The sequence below is a fragment of the Triplophysa dalaica genome, chromosome 2 (assembly GCF_015846415.1).
Source record: "Triplophysa dalaica isolate WHDGS20190420 chromosome 2, ASM1584641v1, whole genome shotgun sequence".
NCBI classification, from domain to species: Eukaryota; Metazoa; Chordata; class Actinopteri; order Cypriniformes; family Nemacheilidae; genus Triplophysa; species Triplophysa dalaica.
This window is the reverse complement of record NC_079543.1, coordinates 23,817,756-23,839,143: the sequence shown is the minus strand read 5'-3', so window position 1 is coordinate 23,839,143 and position 21,388 is coordinate 23,817,756. Positions and strand designations below refer to the sequence as shown.

Here is a 21,388-nt window from a genome sequence, read left to right as displayed (position 1 = left end):
CCACAGTAGCTCTAAACAGACAGGCGTTCTGTAAATACGTTTACATGTACATGTAGGAATTTGGCAGACGCTTTTATCCAAAGCAACTAACATTGCTTTATCCTATACATTTTACATAGGTATTTCCAGGAAAGCTACCACGTTATCTCATTCGGAAAAAGGGTGAAAACAACACAACATTTTCGTTCCGTGTCATCCACTGTAGTGCTACGAAAGGGAGGGGTGGAGTGAGCGGTTATTGCAATTCGCAACCTCACCACTAGATGACACTAAATTTCAGGACCTTTAAAGTTATTGTTTTAATAAAGAAACTAAATCATAAGCTCACAATAGATAATCGCATTATCCCTGCATAAGTGTTTTGATTCACTATAAGTTGTTTACATTATACACGTATGCACTGATTGCCAACAAAACACAGACATATGACTTAGTTTCACTTACCGCGTGCGGTTCATGTCCGGCATCTTTTAGCACTGGGGCCGCTCCCTCTATCAGTTGCAAACGATCTGCATATCCATTTCACTGAAACGCTGGGAACAAACAAACACACCTCAACTTTTCTCACTATCGCAAGAGTAACGAGCTGCAGGCCCACAGTGCAGCCTATCTTGACGCAGCGCAGCCAATCTTGATGGTAAGAGGGTCTTCCGATGGCTCGTTGGTTGACGCATGGTCAGGCTATCTCTTTCGCCTTTCTATGGCCGTGCTATTCAGAGAGAATTGCCCAATAAGGGACTAAGAAAAGTAGTTACGTTTTTTCTTGTTCGAAAATATCTTTCCGAAACCTATACTCGCCTTGGGGGAGTGTATTGAACTCAGAAATACTAATACATAAAACTCATTATTTGACACGTTGACCATGTTAAGCATGACAAGCCAGCACGTTTAACATTGTAAATAAGTCAGAATGCATGAATCAGCGTTAAATGTCCCCTTCAACCAATATTTTTGGTTAAGATGAATTAACTAAAAATTTAAAGCCAGCTGGGTAACTTAATTTTAAAACAACAAATTATTTTTAAAGCGTAGTTTAGCTTTCTTTTACATTCATAGGATCTTGGCAGAACGGCAGACTGCTCACGCTTTACAGAAGAGCGTGATGCACTGAGATGCAGATGGTTTCCACATTTAGCAAAGGAGGTGAGAAGTCGCGAGCATTCACAGCAGACTCTACCATGCGTTTCTTCACAGGAGTGTGAGTGTAGGTGTCAGCGTGTACAGTACATGTGTTTGGATTTCACTTTAATGATCATTTTAATTAAACCAAACCGCTAGAGGATGACATATAGATCTGTCTATTCCAAGACATTGCTCCAGGCGAATTTTGCAACACAACAGAAGCACAAATTTGGCATGAAGCCATTTTATTCTCTCATGGTATTTCTTACATCTTACAGGAGCCTAATAAGTTTCGTGTATAAGTAGTACATTTGCATCAGATGTAAATGATAAATGGTTACATCTCCTCCAATATGAAATGTTATGATGTTTATTCACTAATACTGTGTTAAACAATTGATACAACTTTATAATGTTTAAACAATATGGATGTCACGACTCCTCAGGTAGATGTCCTATCTAATCACTCTATAGAAGAATCCACTACATATTACAAGTTTTCCTCAATCCATATTCAACTGAACAAACTCCGGAAATCTAGGTCTCTAGAAGCACACAATACAAAGCGCAACACTTCCGGCCCACTGAGAGAAACACTCAGATGTAATGGCTGCTTCAGTCATTCCAATGTGAGATCGACTCACACGCGCTTGATTGCGTCCACCACATGGACAGACCCAGAGTCTCAGCATCCTCCCCACAAGAGTTAGAGTTGTTCGCGGCATCCGCCGTTTTCTTATCGTTCTGCAAGTTGAAGATTTTAGGAAGCGAGGCCAGCGCCAGCGCTGCGGCAGGGGATGGGCCGCTGAATCGCAGACGCAAAGCTTTGGCTGACCGGTGGAGGTCTCCAATGAAGCAGTAGCAAAAGGGGTTGAGAGAAGAGTTGGTGAGGCCCATCCACTGCGCAAAAGGCCTGGCTTGAAGGAGCCAGTGGGGCGGATGGTTTAGTTCAAGATCCAACCAGATGTCGGCAACGTACATGGGCAACCAGGACAGAGCGAAGAGCAGCACGAGGGCCGCAACCATGCGGGCAATTTGCCTGCGCCCTTGCAGTCTTGTTTCGTGAAGCGCCTGAGAGCGCGGGTCCAGCTCTGTGAACCGACCTTCCGCGTTGGTGCTCCGCAACCGGCGACACGTGAGGAAGGCCAAGGTGAGGTTAAACGCCACAGGTAGGCAGTAGAGGGCGCTGAACAGCAGGACGTTGTACGCCTGACGCAGGCGTGGCTGTGGCCATACCTCTCCGCAGACGGGCAGGATGATGGCCAGCCCTTCAATCAAAGCGACTTCATCGCGTCGGGTAACTATGGCAACCGGCATGCAGATCACGGAGGAGATCAGCCACACGGCGGTGACCGAGACGAGGATGCGTCGACGGGTGAAGTATGCGCGGGACTGTAGCGGAGAGTGGACCGCGTAGAACCGGCTAACGCTTATGACTGTGATGCTCAGGACGCTGGCAGAAACAGACACGGCTTGCGTGAAAGGTACGGCACGACACAAAAAGTCCCCGTACACCCACGGCGTGTATATTCGGTGGCCCAATGTGACGGGCATGCACACGCAAACTACTGCCAGGTCGCACACCGCTAAGTTGATCAGCAGACAGCGGGTGGCGCTCGCACCTGACAGACGCACACTCCCACGTTGTCCTAAGAGGACTTTAAGAGACATGACGTTTCCGGCGAAGCCCACGAGAAAGGAAACCGAGTACAAGAAGGTCAAGATAATAGTGCCAGGCTCTCGAATGGTCAAAAACAGCTCCCATTCTAATGCCGCGTTATCCTGGAAGAAAAAGGTGTTGTTGAAGAGTCTGGCTTGAGATGGAAGGTCCGGTCTGCTTTTGTTTTGAAGGTCCAGTGGACCTGGAAGGTTGAAGAGCTGGGTCGGTGGCTGATCTGGGGTCAGATTCATAGTGGGGCCAGATGTCAAGTTCATCGAGAGCATCAAGCACAACTCCCAGTTGATCATAAATTAATCTTCAACACTTTATTTTTCCTTGTCTCTATACTTTCTGTTTTCTACTTTTAAAGTCGCAACGTTTCCATTTATGGACATGCAAGCTTGAAGACCGTAAGGCAGCAAAGAGGATCCCAAATCCATTCTTTTACTATTCTTCTTCTTTCACATGTTCAAAACAAACGCTTATTATAGAAGAGTAGTTCACATTGTCCTTGGGCAGTAACAATATGGATGACTGAAAGCAACTCTTCTATATCGAATAAACATCTTTCAGCTCCTTCGCTTTTTCTCTTAACACCTCCAGCTCATCTGTTCCCAATGTTACCTGAAAAAGGACAGAGAGACAGTTGCACACGTCGATATACAAGCACTCACACGCCTATACATATCCTGTGCCCTTTAAAAAAGCAAGTAGAAAAAGCAACAAATGTTCACAAGAAAAAGCTTTCTGGATCCTTTCATTTATTCATACTCAAGTCCAACGCTGCTGCACATCAATTTTTGTATAAAGGCAGATTCCCAGATTAAATGATGGAAATCAAAGGGCCAACAGTGATGAATATATAAAACAGAAAGGTTCTCATTTTTAGCAATTGTCTAAATACATTTTCAGAAGATTTAACCTGCAGAATCTGAGCCAAATGTGTCTATATAGTGACGTTAATGTGTACATTTGTCACGAAAGGTAGCCAACTCAAAAATGTTATTATATAAAAAAATGTACTACAATTGATACAAAGCATACATGTAAAGTATTGAATCTGCGACATTGGTTGTAACATTTATTTTAAGATATGTATTGCAGTGTATGTAAATCCCATGTACGTCAAAGCAAAATACTGAAACGTTCATTGCCAGCCTACTGAAACACTAGAGTTAATATCAATTAAACAATGTTTTTGTATGATACGTGTAATAAAAAAAGGAAAAATTGATCAGTTAACAAAACCCACGGTTTAAATTGTAAAGCTTTTACTTACCTGAATGAATTGGTCAGAAATCCGTCATTTTCAGGTGACTTTCAAAGAAGTCAAAAGTTAAGACACGTCCTCTTAGGTCATTTTTTGTACATCTTAATGATTCAACGTCTATTATCTGGTTCATTTCCACAATATCCAGCGCAGCGATGTGTTACCTGTCTAGCTCTGGTGATGGAGAAGAGTTATCAGTTCAGGTTAAAGCGTTTTCTTCATCTGTGTACGATCGCAGCGCGCATGCGCCCTCTCGTGGCTGCGTGAGGTTACAGCGATTCAGCCGCAGCTTCCCATTGACAACGGTACTTAACGCAAGAAAATGCCCAGATGCTTATGACTTGTTTCTTTTGAATTAAATTATTATAGTATATAAGAGTGTAATTAGAGGTAAAGAAACAGTATCTTTGAACAGTTATAATGACATTTTCATGTCATGAAATTTATATATATAATAAAATTTATAATTAATATATTATGGGGGCTAAATGTCTCTCTCTCTCTCTCTCTCTCTCTGTCTATCTCTCTCTGTCTCATGTCCAAATGTAAAAAAATATGAAAGCGTAATTTAGAAAACTGAACCTTTTAATCTTATCTGCACAAATTTGCTGATGTTTCCCCCTTTTGAATTTAAGACTACTGTTTGTCCATTTTCTACACACGATGTGCACTTAATTTTCCACTCCTGTATGTGCCAACCTCTATTTCTCTGAGAATTTTGCCTTTCATTTTTCCTTAGTGATATGGACTGAATTCAAAGTGTTACTGTTCAAATCCCCCTTTATAAAAAAAGAAATAGTAAGGCAGGCAAAAATGCCAAACTTTAAAAAATGAGGGGTTCATGTTAAGAAAGGCAATCTGTCAGGTATTTTTATAGACTAATCCTAACACAAAAGCCATGACAATTATAAAATTAAGAGTATTATAATTTACGGATTTATTGTATTGTTATTATTTTTCTTTCGTTTTATATTTTATTACCTCATTGCCTCTTCTTTATTGTTTTATATTATATAATTTCTTTCACTTTATTGTGTTTTATCTCTCAAATTGTAAGGCACTTTGGTACACTCTCTGTTTATTATGGTGCTTTATAAATCAATTTTGAGTTGATTTTTGGGTGAACGTTTGCTTCAAAACCAAATCAATGCCAACAATTCGGAAGCTCTTTACTACAATTCTATTCTGGCAAGCTCAATATTTTACCTGTAGTGCATATCTTGCCAATAATCAACCAATGGCTTATAAACTTTGGATAGACAACATTCCAGGAACAAGACACGAGTTTAGACTATTTTCTATGGCATTGAAACATACAGCAGTTTATTAACAGCCCACCTGCATTTTTTCATCGTTATACTACAATAGGGTCTATTTTGTAACGTGGGCCAGCTTACATATTCATGCAGCTTACAAACAAGTGTACAAATTCTCTTCAAAACTTTGGCATACGTTCATAGCTTATTTCATATTTTAAGCATTAAAATTCCAGGCCCAACGTTTTCCTGTTTAAAATGTTTTTTCCCCTCTATCTTCAGGCACTGATGTTCAACACCCTGCACCAGATAAGTTCATTTTAATATGTTATTAAAACATTGAATCCAGTCTCAGAAAATCAATTTTCTGACATGTACAACATCTTAATCACAAATGAAAAAACATAAAGAAACATGAAAAATCCATAAGAATTGTTATCAAAACATCAATTTATGACGAATCGTTATCTTATTCACATTTAGAAAGGAGTGAGTAGGTTCATTTGTTATGATCTATACAATAGAAAGCTAACAAGAATACGCTAGAAAATAATAACGTGTACATTTCGAGAAAGAAAGGTTGTGTATGAAAATGTTAGAAAGGCAGATTAACTTCCTCGTATTTCCTTCCATCATGCAACTGCATCATATGGTACAGAGATCCGAACATTTGGATTGTCTCTATTAGATGGTTAGTGGTTTAAAATGTGTAAAGCGGTTTTACATTGTGTGTGATAAGGTGCACGGTTGATCCACTTTTGCATTTCTGTGAGAAACAAATCTTCATGTTTTTGGGCGTGTTTTGTGCATTGTGGCCACACAACTAGATAAAAGCATGTGTATGTGTTTGTACATTTTGACTGTAAGGGATCCAAGCCCTTTCCTGTTGGCATCCAAACACAGCATTCGCAAAAAGATTACTCACAAACACGCAACATCAATTGAGGGTGTCACAAAGTCGTTGTAAAAGATTTCACAAGATTTGACAGGATTTCCCAGTTTTAAATGGCATTTCTACCTGCTAATGTATTTTATGATGATATACATAATACTGTAATACAAATCAACATAAACATCAATGTTCTGATGTTTGATCATGGCATTAAATACTGTATCTTATGCGTGTTTGTTGCTGCACACGACAGGTGTTATGACAATGTTAAACACTGTTAAGTCAGCCGTATGACACTGGATGCAATGAAACCAACAATACTGCACTTGGTAAAGACAGCTAAATTATCTTACACTACATCCACACAAGTCTTACTAAATGAATGCATGACAAGGAGGAATTTTGCTCACAATTGGTTTTCATTCTCCGTATTAATATTTTGTACTTTTTCTGATGAACGTCTGAGGCAATTGCAAGTCCTGTTAGTGCCAGGCATGTCCGGTGTCTTTGTCCAAACTGGAGAATCGTCCACACCAGCGAGAAGTGTTTCCCCATAAATGTAACAAGAAAAAGGCTAAACATGGTGATAAATCAAGTCTGCTTCCTAATCCATAGACAGTCTATCTTTCAAGAAAACGAAATAAAAAACCAAAACAACGTGAAACAAAGATTGACACGTGGGGAAGTGTTTCTCATTTAGTCCAGGCGTCCCTTCCGTCTTAGCAAATTTTCCTCCATTTGAAATATTCACATTTAGAGTGTGCACGAACACACAAGCACCCACGAATTCAAGTGATATGTCTACAAAAACTTACTATTATTTCTTTACAGAGTTTGACTATTTTTTCACGTATTCTTCACTGCAGCTTAAAGCCACGGCAAACGTTGCACTGCACTGTTACACAGAAGATTAGTGCACCGAGTTTGTAGACATTTTTTAAGTACAAAAACACTTACTATTTACAAAGAGCGGAGCTTGCGAGTTGTGTCGTATTAAAACGCACTCGATGATGCACGAGGCAAACACACACGCCGTAAATGTGCAGTTGTTTCATTATAGTATAATATACCGAATGTGCATAATGGCTCAACGGCTTGATGGCTATCAACACTGTGATACATTATAGATTACACTGTAAATACAAACAGGGCGATTTGTTAATCCAGAGTCAGCATGATGTGATTCGGTACGATAGAAATACAAAATTCAAAAAAGTGAAATTTCTTTCAACGTTTACTTATGTTGTTTATTTTGAGAGGAACACTCAGTTCAGACTACACAATTTTTTTTGTCGTTGTTTACAATAATGACTCAGATAAAGTAGTCAACAAGCAACATAAAGATGCGTCCCATGGTGCCTAAAAAACTATACCCTAAAAAGTATGTACTGTTATGGAAAGTATATACTTTTTAGTGTGTAGCAAAATAGTATGCCCACCAGTGCAAAACTGTGTAAAGTAATTTGTTAATTTATTGTATTAATATAGTGTACCGTCACTAAAGTCCACCCTCTCGCAGTGAGTAATATAAGTCTTTCACAACGTGTGTGATGTCGTCAAAAACGCCGAACTTCCACAAATATGAGTGTATACACACAATGGCGAATGAAGTTTTATACCATCCTGTCGTCATAACTTTTTGGGCTAAATTTGGCTAACAAATCTCCTAGCTTAACTTGGCTAGTAAATTCGCTATCTTAATGCTAATTAATAAAACCTTTCTGCAATCGTTTGACAGTAATTATTTTGTTTTATCACTCCGTCACGTAGTTCCTCAAGGAAACAGGCAAGAGTATTGCTGCCATAACTCCACAAACCTTTCCTTCATTGCATAATTCAGTAGGAGGTTCTGTGCTCCTATTGGTTAATGTGTAAAAAACGAGAGAAAAACAATCATGTTCTGCCTCTCAACATCCCCTGACATTTACGATTTGTCGCAACACTTTACGATAAAAAGATGGTGCTGAAATCGTGTAGTCTGAACCTGGCGTTACACGAGGTGAATGGTGACTGTGACCCCATCCACTTTCAATATATGGCAAAAACGTACACATTCAGGTAAATCTCCCGTTTTGTGTTTAAGGAATGCCACACGAGTGAGTAAACGATGACAAAACTTTCATCTTTGGGAAATCTGTCCTTCATAAGGGGCGGGCAGAACATCACATGATAGTGATGGATATCTATAGAAGCAGAATGCTGCCATATTGCCAGGAACTGCAGAGAAAGCGCAAAAGCTGCATCTTTACAGCCATTTCAAACTATATCAAAAAATACCTAAAAATATAAAACCCATCATAAAATATAATGTCACAGGGACAGTAATAGGAAAAGTTGTAAAAACGACAGTGGTATATAACTGTATATATACTGCTGTGGTAATGTGGTCCTGCAGTCCTTGCCAATATGGCTGCCCTGAGAGACTCTGCAAGGGTAGTATGAGACTTTCTCTTTTGTGCAGACGACTGGATCCTCCAGAAGAGGGCAGTGTAGTTGCTGTGATGCACTGCGTGAGATTCGGGGAGTAAAAAATGGCAGTCTGACGTTTGGCAAAATGGAGTCTTTAAAAACTGGACTGAATCACGTTCCAGTCGGATTGACGTTAAAATGAACCAACGTGAGGGGGAAATCTCTGGAGACAAACTTCGTACTGGTGGACTTGGCAGGTTGATAAAAGGTAGATGATTGTTGGGTTACGTTTTTTGAGGTCGGTTAATGGATGGCCGAGTGGGGTCGGTGGATGGCTGAATTTGGTCGGCTGTTAGGAGCGGAGCGGCTGGTTAATTCTGGTCGCATGTTGGGTTCCAGGCCGTTCTGGGATTCTGTAGGCCGGGGTTGGTCCGGGCGACTGGTTGCCAGATATTTAGCTCTCATGCTTGAGGTGTACTGCAAAAGAGGGTAAAACAGGAGAACGGGAAAAGAGTAAAACATCATCACAACATGAAGAGTTTGGTTATGAAGAGATAATGATACCTTCATTCCATTGTTTTTAAGTGAGGTCACAACTTCTACAACTTAAGGGAAACTTTTAGGGTCTTATGAAGCACAAAATGCACATTTAAATATGAACCTCATCCTGTCGCTTTCACTAACTCACACGAATAAGACAGAAAAAGACAAACTGACAGTCATTTGGACAGCCTGATGGTTTTTACTAAGTTACTATGATGATGCACAAAATAATTGTTAATAAATTAGTTGTTGTAATGTAAATAATTTAATTTCGATTTGTGTAATAAAGTGAGCAAAGAAACATTATGACGAACAGAAAGAACAGCAGTGAATGAGAAGGACACAGATAGATACAGGGAGATTGTTAGCAGTTGTTTGGTGACGGGGTTATAACGTGGACATTTTAAAACAGACATGCATGAGGGATGTTTTTCGGATTTGTGAGGTTGACACAAATTCATGCATATTTTAAAGAAGAAGAATCCAGAAGAGGAGAGACTATTCCATGATAAACAAGTCCAGCATGAACAAGCACCAAAGCAGCAACCAAGAAGTTGAGCGGTCTCTCCGGTCTGGACTTTGAAATACGCATGCGTCACATCCAGGGCGCGTAAACACGAGAAAAACAAAATTGAAAAAAGACGGCGTAAGAGTGACGATCCGTATACTGGTTGTTACCATTTTCAGTGCTCATAGTAATGAGATGAAAGATGCCCTCGCATGCCTAGTTAAAAGAGCTGCCGTGCCCTCTCGGGAGTCCCACGCTCCCATATTCATTGCGTTCTCGCAAAGACTTTACATGCAACCATGCAAACTCCAGGATTCTGCAGAAAACTGCAGAACCCTTTTGGCCATTTTACAATGGGGGGTGCTTGGTTTATAAATGACAAAAAAGGAAGGCCATTTAAAAATAAACAAAGGGCAAGATCACACCAAAATGAATTGCTATTTTGTTCCAAACTTAAAGGGATAGTTCACCAAAAAATAACAATTCTGTCATAATTTATTGGCCCTCCCATGGTTTAAATTCTGTTTCTGACTCTTTCTTCTGTGACTCACGAAAGAAGATATTTTGAGAAATGTCTTAGTGGTTTTTGTCCATACAATGAAAGACAATCAGGACCAATGTTGCAGTGTTGTTCAAAATATCTTTTGTGTTCTTCATAAGACAGAAAGAAAGACGTTTTGGAATGAAATGGGGGCATGAATGATGAAAGAATTCTCAATTTTGGGTGAACTAACCCTTTAAATGATTGTTTGAATTTTCACGCCTTTTTCGTCATAAAGTGAGTGTAAATGGGGACCAGATACTGTGGTCACAATTCACTTTCATTATAAGTAGCATCGAAAATCAAAGACAATCTGGGACAATTCTCCTTGTGTTTTCCACTAAATAAACAAAATCAAACATGCAAATAATGGCACAATTTTGCTTTCGGTGTAAAGTATGCCATTAAGACACAAATGAGATTGGCCAGTCACTGAAAGGGATCCGAAACCAAAAGATGTCTGTTTTGCCGCATACAGGCTGCCAAAATGACCCTGGATATTATTTACCTGTGTGTGTCTATGAGTTTAAGTTAACCTTCTTTTTGTATATTCGTAGTCTGGTTGTTACATGATATCCATCAGTCTAAAACAAAAACTGTTAACCTTTCTGAATCATGTACTGTAGTATACACAACTCAAGGGTCAACTACAAGGTAAAGCACTGAGCAGGTTTCAGGAACATCCGTGCCGTCTAAAATGTGTGACTGCGCTCACCCTGAACACGACTGAAGGTTGTGCATGCGTGCTTGTGTAAGTGTGCTCGTGCACTTACTGACGGCGGGGGGGATTCTCTGCCAATGAGTGGCGTGTTCTCGCATCGAGGGGTCTGAAAGTTAGTGTTCTGGCTCCTGCGTCACAAACGAGACACCAGTTACTCGGACTCCCTCTTCACGGGAGAAATTTCCACAGCGCATGGCAACTCCGAGATGCGCCGAACTTATCTGACACTGAACTGCAAGGCAGGAGTATGCGCAAGGCCACTGAGAGATACCACATGTTTAACTGTTATCTGTCTATCATGGAGAAACGCATTGCACAAGACGATTTATTTACTATTTACTCATGCCATGATATATTACTTCTATACGTCAAATAGTGACAATAACTATCAACTTCTCATGTGAAACCCATGCAGTATTAACATATCCTTAATCCTACGATACAGTAAATACGGACAAAGCCCATGCAGAATGCAACACTAGCGAGCCTCTCCTATAAGAGGTGTAATCCAGAGAATAATTCAGCAATACCTGTAACAACCCTTAGTATCCAGCCCATGCATTAAGATGAGGTTAGCGTGGCTACACTCACATGTACTCAGTGACTGGTGCGTTGCTGACAGTATGTGCCGCAGCGGGGAGGCTAGCCTCGCTGCCGTAGGTGCTGCTGCCACAGCTGTACAGGCTAGGCATGTGCACGCGGTACAGGTTATCGTGCGGCGCTCGCGCGCTGAGCGTGGCTGAAGTCTCATCGCCATCCTCCTCCTCAGACCTTCAGACAAATTAGCACAGGTCAAACATGCGGCCCCGGGTCAGAGGGGAGGGCTAAAGGTCTTATTCAGCCTTGGAATTCAGCATCAACCGAAAAGCAAGCTAAACAAATCAAATTGAATGCTTTTATAGACCACTTCGCAAGATGTAAACACTGGTCCAGAAGAACTTTCGCTCTCAATTTATTCTTTTTTTTAATCTTGCATATGTAAGTAAATCTTGAGGATATAAATTTCACATAAATGAATGTTATAAATGATCGATTCAGTTCAGGTCTATAGATTTCCCTTTCAACACTTATGTACTCTTGCTGCCACTCCTTTTAAACTTGAATATTCCTGATATTAAAGAAAATCACATAAAACTACAGTGGGATGTCCAATGGATGTCCGTAGTAACCATTGAACATTAAATTAAGAAACAATAACTATGAGTTAGATTTCAAACGTAAAAAAAAAATCTCAAAAAACAACAAAAATAAAGAAAAAGTGGATCTGTGAATGTGTAGATTTGGATGCCACTTGTTCAACATAATGTTTAAGGTAACTCCGAACCCATGATTTCCAAAGCACCTTGCCCGGTGTAGAATCTAGGCAAATGACCAGTTTTGCTGCAAATCACCAAAACTCTTCACAAATGCATGTCAGTGTCTGTTGTAGTTTTCAAGCTTGTCCAAAGGGAGGCAGCATTGTCCACAAAAATATCAGAATTTGGGATAGTTTCTCTTTGTTCTCTCTTTGTGTAGAAACGCGCATTAACAGGAACGCACGCATGCAAATGAGGTCATACCATGTATTAAATACTTTACTCTCAAATGCTCTTAAAATGTACTTTTGTATTTATGCCATCCTATCAAGTTTGAGGCGAGTATGTCTCTCACACATATAAATGGGAGTTTTTGTACAACAAGGCAGTGGGTTTTCCAAATCTAATACACAAAGAGAAATGAGCACACAACAAGACAACAGAAGCTACGAACAGTCATGAGAAGATGATGAATGTGAGAAAACAGAAGGGGCAGATGTGAAAATCAAAGTATTAAACATGTCAGTTAATTCTCTGTCTGCGAACTAAAAGTCTTTGTCTGGCCTTGTTGAAGATACGACTTCATTATAGTGCAGTAGTAAGTTAGGAAAAACAAAAGTGGCCTCCGCCACACTTAGCCAGTCTTGTTTGGAACACTTTGACCTCTGCCCTCTCACCTCTTGCCCTGCCAGGTGTGAGGCACGCTGCAAACGATGGAGCTAAACATCAGCGCGGTGATGAATGAGAACAGGACCAGATAAATGAGTCCCTCCACCCCGTCATAACACAGTCCAGTCAGTGCCTGCACATAGTCCTGTAAGACACAGATGGAGATGATTTGAAACAGTTTATTTTGCTTTGGGTGCTGATTTTATTGCACAGAAGTGAAATACTGTAAATGTATTTAGCCTGTATACACATTTACTTTTCTTGCCGTTCCTTTAACCTGACATTAAAAAAAAGATGAGCCATGTGTCTATTAACAATGCTTTTAATTTAGGGCTCCCAAATTGAGGGGATATTCATATTTTTTATTAATATTAATAATAGCGAAATTAACTGCGCTGTTTATGTGAAATCTCAAGTCTGTATAGACCTCTTCGGATGATGTAATCAACACTGGTCCAGAAGAACTTCCTGTTTCAGTTGCACAAATGTTTAAACAAAATACAACCAACTGAATATTTATTAAAGATTAAAATTGTAAAATATCTTTATGATTTCATTTAATTTAATAAGATTTATATATGTAATATAAAAAAATGCTAATTATAAATCAATAAAAACTGAATTGAAAAACTGCTTCTGGATCTTGCCAAGGGGTCTATAATTTTCTTCTAAAAATCCTTATTCAGTACTCCCCAAAAAAGGAAAAAGTAACGAAAAAATTCATTCGGCACATAATTGGGAAAACGGTTTTATAATATACACAAACTAAATTCTCCTTTTTATATAGTGTTTTTTACAAAAACAGAAGTGTCATAAAGTGATAGTTGAAACAAAAACTTCTGTTATCATGTATTCGCACTCTAGTCATTTCAAACCTTTATGACTTTCTTCCGCAGAACACAAAAGAAGATATTTGGAAGAAAGTTGGTAACCGATCAGCACTGATCCCCATTGCCTTCCATTGTATGGACACAAAACCAATGAAATGAATGGGCACTGGTTAAAAACATTCTTTAAAATAACTTATTTTTAGTCATACAGATTGGAATTGACAAGAGTAAATGACGACAGAATTATTTTTTAGGTGAACTATCACGTTATATAAAATGTCCCCCAGGAGAAACACACGTACCATATGAAGGCTCCGACAGTCAACCAAAGCAGTCAGGTGGTGAAGATTGATCTCTGTGGAGTTCAACACCGCTTGCATTTCCTCCAGGTTACCCTTATAAACCAACCCATAAAGAGACAAAGCACATGTACAGCCACGGTCAACTTTCTTTATTTCCATGTGTGCACTTAGAACATGTGTGCGACTTCTTCATCATTCAAGGTATACATTTTATCAGCATGCGTGTTAACTGGTAATCAATCCCATAACCTTTAAGCATCTTAATAGTGCAATGCATTACAACTGAACTAGAGGGACATAAACTCGAACCTTTGTCTTGGGGAATTCTCTGATAGCCGAGCGCAGGAGCTCAGAAACATCATCCTGCATCTCCACAAGAGCTTTGTGGCTTCCGGAGAGTTTCTGCAAAAGAGAGTTTATAATTAATCGGCTACGTTGAAGAGAGGGCGAGAGAGTGAGAGAGACAGTGAAAGAGAGAGAGATTAACTACCTGCTGAAACGGGTTGGTCTGTCCCATGCTGCACTTCAGATAATACTGCAGGATATCTTAAACACAGAAATACACATTAGCTGTAATTGAACATGCTTATTGTTGTAGGTTCAAATATGTACAGTTTCTTAAAGCAACACTTTGTAGTTTTTTCGCCCTTAAAATAGTGTCTCTAAAATTATTTCAGCTGTAGAATAACTCTTAACTGCACAAATTCTACTCACGCTGCTATCTGAACAGCCTCATAGCAGCTACAACCACACGTATTCGACCAATCACAACGTACTGGTTTACTGGCCAATCATAGCACTACTCGCTTTTCAGAGCGATGAGCTATGTTAAAAATCTGCGCGTTTCAGAGAGGCGAGGCAAAGAGGAGATGCAAACATGCACGGTGTGTGGGAAAATGCAGCATTTATTAACCTTAAATCGTGTAGACACATTGCATTACATCTAATACAAACAATTATATTCGTTTAAGCGGTGTCACATGACCCCTTTAAAGGAGAAGTGCGTCATTTCTGCACCAATAGAAAAACAAACTAGCTAATGTAAACTAACAGAACGGGAATGAATATTGGGTTTCAGATAACAGTAAATCTGTTGTTGGAAACGCTGCGGACATCTGCCTCTCGCATGAGTCAATGTGACATGATAGTTTATTATTTACTAAGCCAGGTGGTTGTTAATAACAACAATGCCAAAAGCATTGTGATTTGTTAAGATATCAAGTTTCTGTCTGTGTGAAAGTGAGACAGTTAGATAAGTGTGATGGCATTGTACGAAATTTGGTTATTACTGTGAGGTCATGTACAAGAACAAAGGTGAATTAAAATGAATGGCATTGGGAATATTCCAGCTGGAGGTTTAATAATTCATTAACCTCCGGATCTGAACCATCAGCTGCATGCACAGCAGGTGCAGGTGAAGTGAGGGATTTGAGAAAAGTTATCAAAAGGTTTACATTATGCATTAATGTAGAGCATTAAATACTTAAGGGTGGAGTAAGACGTCTCTGAGGTTGAACATTTAAATCAACACCCTAACAAACAGTTTTGCGTTTGGACATTATTTTGAGGTAAGGGTGTGTTGTTTGGGTATTGATTTCAAATATCAACATCGTTTCTCAGAAACCGTTTACTGCTTCTTTAAATACGTTTAAGTATCTGAGACGCTTGTTTAATGTTATTTAGTCTACTGGATAAGGGAGAGAGAGAGCGGATGCAGTGTGGATCGTGAATGTGTTGTGGAGGGGCTGAAATTGCCATGAATGGTATTCCCTGTGGGAACTAATTAGCAATGATGTTCATGTCCGTCCCAAATAGCCAAAGCAGGACACAAAACCGGATTTGTACACTGACACCCTGTGAAGAAAACTCTTTCTGCATAGCAATGCTTCACGACAGTTCAAGTAAATTAATTTGTGTGTATGCGTGTATGTATTCAACCATATTTTGGAAACAAACGTGAAGAAAACCTTATTTTAGGACATTATTTTTGTAACAAATGTAGTAAATGTTTTTATCAAAAAACCCTGTTCTGTTAATATATGGTTACAGTAAAACTAGCTGTGTGTAAAAATATTAAAACAATAGAAGTCTATGGATGTCTCCATTTAGTAAATATTTTACTAAAATGAACAAAAACTAAAAGTCTAAATAATAAAAGCTAATTTAAAATATTAATAAAAACTATATAAAACTAAATTCAAAACTATCATAACTCTAAAACAGTGAAGCCTCCATTCAATGGCTTTTCAAATAAAAATCATTTAGTGGGGAACAAATACTAAATGATTCTTATTTGAAAATCCCAATAATGCGAAATTCTGTCAGAGTTAAGGCTCAAGTATAGTTCCCTTTTACGCGAGGGACAGCGTATAGTGCGCGAGACGCAAATTGAATCATCAGAACTGTACACGCACCACCGGAATTATGTGAACGCATAATTTATTAACAAGACATGTAAATAAATAGTACAGATTAACGTCTGAATGGTTTGTGTAAGATTACCTTGGTTGATAACAGCGTTCTCACGAGTCACTTTGGTGATGTAAGAGTCAGGGGCAACACAAAAATCACTGGCAGTCTGAATGAGAGAAAAATACATGACAGAATGACATTCAACCTTCAAACTAGACCAGATGTGTCTAATCCCTTTAAGAAATACAGGTTTAAAAGTAAAGTGAATTTCACATTTACTCACCACAGCAACAGAAAACTCCAAGCCAAGAGTAGCCCAACTAATCACCAACGTCAACACACCAAGGAAACAAACGCTACAGAAAAGACAAAGAAAAACTGTGCTTACTACACTTTAGCTAGAAATCTAAAAACATTAAAGACATTCAAGAAGTGATTTACAGGGTACCCATGACATTGATATTGCCAGCTCTATCAATGAAGTTAAACGAATACTGCAAAATGTATATTTAACACAATTAAATGACATAATTTTATCAAATTACAAAAGACTACAAAAGAGTAAATCCCTACAATAAAAAAACAAGCGTTACTATAGTAATTTATATTATATTAAAGTTCAGTATTCTGTAGTGTTAACTATGGTAAACGGATCAACTGTAGTTCATAAATAATGTAGCATTTACTACAAGGTTCAAAACATTTAAGGAATTTTACTTTCTTTTTAAACTTTTATTAACATAACATTTAATACATGTAATAAATTTGGCAGAAATTTACTAATTTACACAAGTAAATACTGTAGCATATAATCTTTCATTATTAAATGAAATATTCTTTAAGAAAAATTGTAGTCTCTATACAGTGTTTATGCTAGATTTGCAGCTGTTAAAACATCTAAAAGTGAGATTTATAGAAGACCCAATGAGATGCTTCCCTCTTCAGTTTCTGTGTTGTTGAGGGATATATATGGAAGGCTTGTTTAGGTCTTAGCTAACAGTGAGTAACCAAGTTAGTAAACATCTCTAGAGTTTCAAACAACCTCCCACTGAACAAATGTCCTTCTACATACACATGCACACACAAACACTAATATATACACAAAAAGTAGCAGAAGAGGTGTTTAATTCCAGCGGGAGGAGTGAGAATGTGAGTCAGGCCGAAGCAAAGAAAGATCTTAGCCCTCCCTTGTAGACTCAAGAGATTTCATGATGCCCCGATCCTTTTCCACTCCTCTGATTCGTGCTCTCTCTCTCTCTCTCTCTCTCTCTCTCTCTCTCTCTCTGTTTTTCTAAAGCTTACGGAATAGATTTCAGTTTTGCACAGTTACAGGCTAAAAATAGGCCTTTTCACACAATGGTTTTCAACCTGGAAATTTCCAAATAGAAATTTTAATCTGTTTGCTGTTACTTTTGGCTGAAACTCACAATTTCGACTACTGCCTACACATGCGGCTGCCTTATGAGAGACCGTCAACTGACTTTAGCAACATATGATGTTGGCATGTGGCTAACCCGGATAGCACAGGTACGTCTGTAAAAGGTCTGCTAAAGATCTGGAAAACATTTGCTGTGTAAAAACATCTGATAAACATCTTCGAAAGGGACATTTTACATTCTAAATCAAAAACATCTTACAGACATCATCTTGATGTCTATATGACATCTGATAGGAGACGTGTCAGAGACATATCACAAATCGGCAAACGATCAAAAAAATACGTCTAGCAGATGTTAAAGCAGACATCAAATAGACGTCCTTTAGATGTATGTGTGCTATCAGGGTAAGCTAATGATGCAAAGAACTAATCTTATATTCAGCATCTCCATGTCATGCTATCACTAGGAATTCAGGGCAATACTAGCAAGTAGTGATGCACCAAAATGAAAATTGTGGGCTGAATCGATACCGAAAATGTAGGATTGCACTCGGCCGAAAACTGATACCGAAAATGACTTTTAAAAACCTTTTGAAATAGTTTTTATTGAATTATATTATTTACAAACACTTAAACTACAAAAATTAAGGAGAACGTACTTTAAAACAATATGGTATAAGAATATGGTAACAATAAAGTATATGATTTTTCCTTGGTCAATGCATTAGCAAAATCAAATTATTCTGAAATTAATATTTGGATAACATTAGTCAAGTTATACTCAAACTCAGAAGCTGCTTGGCATTTACTTCGATCTATTTTTTTCTTTGACCGAAACCGATAATATAATTTTCGGTGCATAACTACTAGGAAAGTCTTTTGCAAGAAGTATAAAAAAATCCTTATAGAAATAAATTAGCAACGATAAAACACATTGCAAAGTGTTCCTGTTCTTGGTTTTTTTTATGCATTGTAGGTCACTTTCAATACAATTTATTAATGTAAATGCATTGGGTGACGACTACTTGTTCCACGTTGTTGCTAAAGAAAATTGCAAAACAACTACATTTTGTTAGGTTTTGTTTTGACGTGAACTCACCTGATCAAGATGCTTCTTGAGTTGCGTATGAGTCCAACCAAAACAAGCAGACAGATTAACACATCAAAGAGCAGCAAACCCAGGTAACCCAGCCACCTAAAAAACATTTTTTCAAATAATGAAACTCTATATGCACATCTAAATATAACGCAAGGTTGCTGTGGCAACATGCATGATTACCTGTACCAGTCGTACTGTTCAGTAACAGATGCCAGGTGATCCAGAGAAAGCTCCGTATTGCTCCAGAAAGGCACCTCCACGATCAGATTGATCAGCTCGTCCAGCTGGCCCTGCAATTTGTGGACGATGGACAGGTAGTCCGTCTGTTTGGCATACACGGTCTCCAGCTGAACCAGACCCTCCTGCAGGGTTTCATTCAGACTGCTGGTGCTCTCTGATACCTACCAAAGCAAACACATGCGCACTCATAAGAAGCATATTGTGAGCCCCATTCAAATTCATTCACTGGCACTGATTTATGTTTTTCCAGATGGGTGCTCATGTTCAATTTAATGTTATCGAAGGTAACAGATCAATATATCATACAGAATGATATTTGCACGTGTAGCTCAGTTGGCAGAGCGTTGCATAAGTAATGCTATGTGCAGGTTTCGAAAGGAGTAAAGCATTTGTAGCATTTGTAGAAATGAAGATATCTTGATCTCAGAGAAAACAGAAAGCTGAATGACTCACCAGTTTATCGACGCCTGCCACGGTTTGGTTGGCATGGCGCAAGGAATATGTTAGCCGTGTCACTCCATCGCACGTTTCGCCGTTTCCATAGAAACCGACTGCAATGCCAGCACTGCGGGAAAGTGATCAAAACGGGAATTAGTTCCTGCGCATGTGACAGATTGTTTATATGGGCAACGATGACACAATCTCACCAAAAAAAAATCTTGGCGGCGAATCAGACAACCTAAGAATATGCCATAATAGAGATCTGATTCTATAGGTAAAATGACCACCTGAGTTTTATTGAAATGAGGGGTGTGACAGTATGTCGATATGGCGATATATCGATGTCCTTCAATACGCTGCGCCATGTATCCATATTTTAACTCATTAATAAATAAAACAAGATGCTCTAAATATTTCCAAGCATTATTGCATCAAGGCTCCACTGGGTGGCGCTTAACATGCAAATTCGTGAATCCTATCGTTTCGTGAGGTATCCTGTGATGCCCACCCCTAGTTGAAATTATTTTTTTAAGTAAGCTGAACCACATTTAAATAAAATTTGTCATGTGTAACATAAAAAGAACACCTTGAAATCTTAATTTCTGCCATTTTAAAACAACTTATTGTTAAGCGGTAACTAAATGGTCATCTTTGTCTCAAGTACACCGGCAGGTAAAACTTCACCCATCACTGGTTATTGACCCTGTAAAACCGTCCATGACCCTGAGAGACAGAGATTATACATGAATCTGATGGATTTCCAAACCTCGCTGACCTCTTAGCTCTAGCCTCAGGAGAAGAGATACGACTCAATTTTCCTGCACCTCTGACGGCAATGATAAGGTGCTCTCGACCATCTACTAATCTTATCAGTAACACACACATTTTTACACAAATCACAATGTGCAACTTACAATCATGGGCGTGTACCAAAAGATCTAATCAGAACTCCTTAGCAACCGCATCACAACCCTACATCCAAGCATCATGACTTCTGCACAGTCAACTACCACTTAAAGGGACAGTTCAACCAAAAATGGAAATGATGTCATGTTCCCAAGTTTTTCCAAACCTGTATAAAAATCTTTGTTCTGTGAAACACAAAGGAAGATATTTAGTCGAATGTTGGAAAAATAAAACGTACTGGGGCACTATTGACTGTCATAGTCGTTTTTCCTGTACTATGGCAGTCAATAGTGCCCAAGAACTGATTGGTTACAAATATCTTCCATCTCCATCTTCAAATGATCGTTCAATCATTTTGGAGATTTAACTTTTAATGTTTATTATAGGTATGCATGTTTGATCTCAAATCTACACGTTTTTCTGCATGTGTTTGTCTTTGTCTCTCTCAATCAAATACAAGAGGATTTGGGCAGGAGAGTTCTTCTAAGCTTTAAGAGACAGAGATATAGAGGTGGGTCAAGCTGTCTCTATTTGTTAAGGTCAAGAGTCACGTGGCTCACAAAGGTTTTCCCAGATTCCCCCGCTCTGACAGCACTGACCCTGATCATTTGTTTTTCTGTTGATCTGTGACACTGTGCGAGTTAACATACAGTATAAGAAGAAAACCATATTTAACAATTATAAACAATTAATTTAATGCTTCCCTTTTCCAACCATGTTGGAAAAGTTAAACGTTATCGCTTTGAGAACCGCTGCTACAGCCCAACTGAGGCCGATATGTCTGCCCATTGAATCACGTCCGTGCCAACTGTTGCATTTTTAAGATGTCTCGTCCAGTTGAAAATAGTTCATTTTAAGCCTCCGCTCCATTTTGCTGCATCCCCCATTATTGCA

At 38.9% G+C, this 21,388-nt stretch overlaps 2 protein-coding genes across 2 annotated transcripts in view; both read right to left on the bottom strand.

Moving 5' to 3' along the window:
• Positions 1-1,547: 1,547 nt before the first annotated feature.
• On the bottom strand, positions 1,548-4,209 carry zmp:0000001069 (neuropeptide FF receptor 1). Its single transcript, XM_056736403.1, has 2 exons — positions 4,062-4,209; positions 1,548-3,406 (listed from the first exon to the last, which is right to left on the bottom strand). Exon 2 carries the CDS (start codon positions 3,088-3,090, stop codon positions 1,738-1,740), a length of 1,353 nt encoding a protein of 450 aa, XP_056592381.1. The 5' UTR covers positions 3,091-3,406; positions 4,062-4,209; the 3' UTR covers positions 1,548-1,737.
• Positions 4,210-5,344: 1,135 nt separating this feature from the next.
• Positions 5,345-21,388, bottom strand: part of ttyh3b (tweety family member 3b) — a 28,464-nt gene continuing 12,420 nt past the window's right edge. The window contains exons 4-15 of the mRNA XM_056773483.1: positions 19,601-19,712; positions 19,088-19,308; positions 18,908-19,003; positions 16,714-16,786; positions 16,521-16,596; positions 14,509-14,564; positions 14,328-14,420; positions 14,019-14,111; positions 12,895-13,031; positions 11,514-11,693; positions 10,975-11,050; positions 5,345-9,086 (exon numbers count right to left, since the gene is read on the bottom strand). Of these exons, the coding sequence (XP_056629461.1) occupies positions 8,913-9,086; positions 10,975-11,050; positions 11,514-11,693; positions 12,895-13,031; positions 14,019-14,111; positions 14,328-14,420; positions 14,509-14,564; positions 16,521-16,596; positions 16,714-16,786; positions 18,908-19,003; positions 19,088-19,308; positions 19,601-19,712 (1,387 nt within the window). The 3' untranslated portion in view covers positions 5,345-8,912. The remainder of the gene's footprint in view (positions 9,087-10,974; positions 11,051-11,513; positions 11,694-12,894; positions 13,032-14,018; positions 14,112-14,327; positions 14,421-14,508; positions 14,565-16,520; positions 16,597-16,713; positions 16,787-18,907; positions 19,004-19,087; positions 19,309-19,600; positions 19,713-21,388) is intronic.